General features: G+C 34.9%; 1 protein-coding gene across 1 annotated transcript; it reads left to right on the forward strand.

Moving 5' to 3' along the window:
• Positions 1 to 1,876: 1,876 nt before the first annotated feature.
• On the forward strand, positions 1,877 to 4,596 carry LOC107902854 (uncharacterized). Its single transcript, XM_016828967.2, has 4 exons — positions 1,877 to 2,710; positions 2,897 to 3,233; positions 3,842 to 4,120; positions 4,454 to 4,596. Exons 1-4 carry the CDS (start codon positions 1,877 to 1,879, stop codon positions 4,594 to 4,596), a joined length of 1,593 nt encoding a protein of 530 aa, XP_016684456.2.
• The last annotated feature ends 743 nt before the right edge of the window (positions 4,597 to 5,339 follow it).

Consider the following 5,339-nt stretch of genomic DNA (forward strand, 5'->3'; position numbering starts at 1 on the left):
AAGGTTTTGAAATAGTTTATAATGATAAAATAAAGTGTTAATTGATGAAAATTAGTTCAATTGATGGGTGAATTGAGGAGGGACTAAATTGTAAAAATTGAAAATTTTGGGGTAAAAGTGCAATTTTTAAAGTTGAAGAGCATAAATTGTGAAGTGAAATAGAAATCAAATAAATGCTAATGAGTGGAAATATTTTATATTATAGATCAAGAATCCAAAGAAGAACGAGGAAAATAAAAAGTTACGGAATAGTCCCTAAATTTTAATATCTTCTACAAATTAGCCGGGTAAGTTCATATGGTTGAATTTAAATGTTTATTTGTGAATGATTGAATGATATAATGTGTTATTATATATATGAATTTGTTGTGGGATTGTGAAAATTTTGTTAATGAAAGAATAAATGTGGAAATGCAAATTAGGAAAAGCGCAGAATTGAGTACGTTCGTATCATGACATGCGATGAATTGACAGATAAGACCATGGTTTTTCCATGGCAAAGTGTGAAATGTAAGTATGGTATCATCCATACTGAGTTGTGAAATGTAGGTATGGTATTATCAAATCCATACTGAGTTAAGAAACGTAGGTATTGCATTTCTCATAATGAGTTGTAAAATGTAGGTATGGTATTTCAATGAGGAAAACCATACTGAGTTATGAATCGTGGCACTGAACAACGACGTACTCAATTTCGTAAGCCGTTTCCTAATTTGATAATAAGTAATACAAGAGAAGTGAACCAAATGAAAGAGATTGAGTAGTTGTTAATGTTGAGCTCAACTATGTAAAGTATTATAACAGTGGTTGTGAATGGCAAGAAACTTTAGTAAATGTTTTGGTATTGTTTGGAAATATTATGTTTGGTAAGCATTACTTTTAAACCTATGAACTTACTAAGCTTCAATAAGCTTACTTGTGCTTGTTTGATATTTTTTATGTAGATTGAATTAAAGTGAAGTTGGTAGATCGGATCAACACAACAAGGCACACTATCCAGATCAATTCCGGTAGCTTTTGTTTTATGTTTAAAGATTTATATGGCATGTATAGACTTTAAATGAATTGAAATAAAGATGTTATAAACTAGTTAACAATATTTTGTACTAAAACAGTTTTTGGTTAGTAGTAGTGCTTGACTTTGAAAATTCACCATAAATCATGAAAATCTAATTAGAGGATGAATAAAATATGAAATTAAATCTTATTGAGTCTATTTTTAAGAGAAACAAACATCATGGTTATTTGAATTCTGTACAAGGAGAAATTTGGTAAGTAGTGCACAGGGGTCAGAGTAGCCGAACCCTGAAACAGGGGAGACTTTAACTAATAAACTGTACTAATTGGCCCAACCAAAAATTCTAGAAAAAAATTAGTAAGTAGATATATGAGTCTAGATTTGGGGAAAATTTATGGATTTGGATTTCGAGTTTTGTAACTCGAGATATGATTTTTTTTAGCGACTGTGATGCAGTTGGACAGCTTGTCTGGAAAGTATGATATAAATTGTTTGAATTTGTTTAAGAGCTCAAATAAGTTTAGTAATGCCTCGTGCTCGACTCTGGCGACGGTCTCGGGTAAGGGGGCGTTATATTTATTGGTATCAGAGCTTTGGTTTAGTCGATTCTCGAAACGAATGTGATGTGTAAATTATTTAGAAATACATGCCATATAAATCTGTGATAGTGTGATGTGAATGATCCGATCTAACTACTAATTTTTGTTATAGATTGTAAAGATGTTTGATAGACCCGATGGTGCCAGTTAAGAAGAGGAAGTTAATAGTAGAATACAGACTACTGAGCAGGGAACAAGTGGTAATGTTCCGATTTCTTTGATGAGAGAGGAAGAACTTAAAAATATGATTTACGGGTTAATGAATCAGTGGTATCGTGAAACAATACAAGGAAGAAGTCAGGCACAACAACCTCCTCCTCCTCCCCCTACTGTACCACCAGTTACAACCCCGGTTGCTCCTCCTTTAATAGATGAATCTAGCAAAAGAACACCGATTGAAAAACTCAGGAAGTTTGGAGCTGAAGAATTTCGAGGGAGATCAGACGATGATCCAGTTAAAGTAAAGTATTGGTTAAAGAGTTTGGAGAGAGTTTTTAAACAGGTGATGTGTTCTCCGGAGGACTATCTAAGGTGTGCAGTTTTGCTATTGAAAGAAGAAGCGTATAATTGGTGGGAAACTATTGAGGCAGTGGTACCTGCGGATAAACTTACCTGGGAATTCTTCCAAAACGAATTTAAAAAGAAGTATGTGGGAAAGAGATATTTAGATAAAAAGAAGAGGGAATTTCTTGATCTTCGACAAGGGAATAAAATAGTGGCCGAATATGAAAGAGAATTTGTGAATCTCAGTAGATATGCTCGGGATGTTGTACCGACCGAGGAAGAAATGTACATTAGATTTGAAGAAGGGCTTAATGATGAAATTAGAATGATGATTGGAGGCATAGAGATTCGAGAATTTGTGGTTCTGTCTGATCGAGCTCAAAAGATGGAAGAAGTGTATAACAAAAAGATGTATAGAGAAAAAAGAGGTAAAGAGGTATACAAAAGAAGTTTCTCTAGACCAACTTTAACTTTTCCAGCTAAAAAGTTCAGAGATGATTCTAGTCAACCTGTTACAATTTCAGAACGATCGAATAAAAGTAAAATAACTCAACAAGATGTCGGAGTAACTAAGAAACCAGCAGCTAGTGTGAGTAGTGTGCAAAATATTCCGAGACCTAGATGCAAAAATTATGGTAGATTTCATATTGGTGAATGTTGGGGAAGAACCGGAGCTTACTATAAATGTGGTGGAACTGATCATTTTATTCGGGACTGTCCTCAATTGTTAAAAGAAGATAGAGAATAAGGGGAGAAGCAAGCAAATACTCCTCAGAAAAGTAAACGTTCGGGTCAAAGCAGTGCTGTTCGGACTGTTCGTTTGGGAACAAGAGATACTGCAGCCCAATCAGAAACAAGAGTACCTGCATGTACATATGCTATCCGGGCAAGGGAAGAAGCTTCTGCTCCAGATGTGATAGCTGCCTTTGCAGCTCGAAAATTGATTCGGAAGGGTAATGAAGCATTTTTAGCTTATATTCTTGATACTCGGGGTTCTGAATTGAAGATGGAACAATTGCCAGTTGTTAATGAGTTTACTGATGTGTTTCCTGAGGAATTACCTGGTTTACCCCCAGATCATGAGGTTGAATTCGTAATTGATGTAATTTCGGGTACAACTCCGATATCAATAACACCATATAGAATGGCACCAGCTGAGTTAAAAGAGTTGAAGACACAGTTGCAAGAGTTATTGGATAAAGGGTTCATCAAACCGAGTACATCACCTTGGGGTACACTTGTCTTATTTGTGAAAAAGAAAGATGGGTCGTTGCGATTGTGTATTGATTACAGATAGTTGAACAAGGTAACAATTAAAAATAAATATCTATTACCTCGTATCGATGATTTGTTTGATCAACTGAAAGGTGCTACAGTGTTCTCAAAGATAGACCTTAGTCTGGGTATTATCAGTTGAAGGTTAAAGAGTGTGATGTGCTAAAGACTTCTTTTCGAACTCGGTATGGTCACTACGAATTTTTGGTAATGCCTTTTGCTTTAACAAATGCCCCTACTGCATTTATGGATTTAATGAATCGAATTTTTCAGTCTTATTTGGATAGATTTGTGGTGGTATTTATTGATGACATATTAGTCTATTCAAAGACAGAATCCGAACATGCACAGTACTTGAGAATTGTACTACAGACTTTGAGAGAAAAGCAGTTATATGCAAAATTTAGTAAATGTGAGTTTTAGCTTTATGAAGTTGGATTTCTAGGTCATATTGTAGCAGCTGAAGGAATTCATGTGGATCCAAGTAAAGTTTCAGTAGTGGTGAATTGGAAAACACCAAAGAATATAACTGAAGTGCGAAGTTTTCTGGGATTAGCAGGATACTATCGTCGTTTTGTAAAGAATTTTTCCATGATTGCTTCACCAATGACTCGTTTATTACAGAAGAATGTTGAGTTTGTATGGTCTGATGAATTTCAGAAGAGATTTGATCAGTTAAAGAAAATGTTAACAGAAGCTTCAGTCTTGACTCAACCAGAATCAGGTATACCATATGTTGTGTACAGTGATGCATCTTTAAATGGTTTGGGTTGTGTGTTAATAAAGTCGGGAAAGGTGGTGGCTTATGCTTCACGGCAGTTAAAACCACATGAAAAGAATTACCCTACACATGATCTTGAGTTAGCTGCAATTGTTTTTGCTTTAAAAATTTGGATACACTATTTATATGGTGAGAAGTGTTATATTTATACGAATCACAAAAGTTTGAAATACTTAATGACTCAGAAGGAACTGAACTTAAGACAGAGACGGTGGTTAGAGTTGCTAAAAGACTATTATTTGGTTATTGACTATCATCCAAGGAAAGCTAATGTAGTTGCTGATGCACTTAGTCGAAAGTCATCCTTGTTTGCACTTCGGGCAATGAATGCTTATTTGGCTCTTAATAAAGAAGGTGTTGTATTAGCAGAATTGAAAGTAACCTATATTCCTTCAACAAATTCAAAAGCTGCAGAATGAAGATCCAAAATTGGTGCTGAAACGGCAAATGGTTCAGGATAATTTAGATTCAGAGTTCAGTATTAATGATGAAGGTATGTTGCGTTATCATAATAGGGTTTGTGTTCCAAATAATTCTGATTTAAAGAATGATATTCTTTCTGAAGCACATAATAGTATGTATTCTATTCATCCGGGTGGTACAAAAATGTATGGTGATCTGAAAAAGACATATTGGTGGCCTGGTATGAAAAGAGAAATTTCAGAATTTATTGCAAAATGTTTGATTTGCCAGCAAGTTAAAGCAGAGCATCAAGTGCCAACGGGTTTATTACAACCCATTATGATTCCTGAATGGAAGTGGGAGCATGTTACAATGGATTTTGTGTCAGGATTGCCTATGACTCCAAGAAAGAAAGATTCGATATGGGTGATTGTTGATAGATTGACAAAGTCAGCACACTTTATTCCAGTCAGAACCGATTTTTCACTTAAAAATTTAGCAGAATTGTATGTGTTAGAGATTGTGAGACTACATGGAGTTCCAGTATCTATCATTTCAAACCAGGATTCGAGATTTACTTCAAGATTTTAGAATAAATTGTAAGAAGCTTTAGGTACCAGATTGAATTTTAGTACAGCATTTCATCCTCAAACAGATGGACAGTCAGAGCGAGTGATTCAAATTTTAGAAGATATGTTAAGATGTTGTATACTCGAGTTTGGTGAAAGTTGGGAAAGGTATTTACCGTTGGCTGAGTTTG

This window comes from Gossypium hirsutum, chromosome A05, assembly GCF_007990345.1.
Source record: "Gossypium hirsutum isolate 1008001.06 chromosome A05, Gossypium_hirsutum_v2.1, whole genome shotgun sequence".
Lineage (NCBI taxonomy): Eukaryota > Viridiplantae > Streptophyta > Magnoliopsida > Malvales > Malvaceae > Gossypium > Gossypium hirsutum.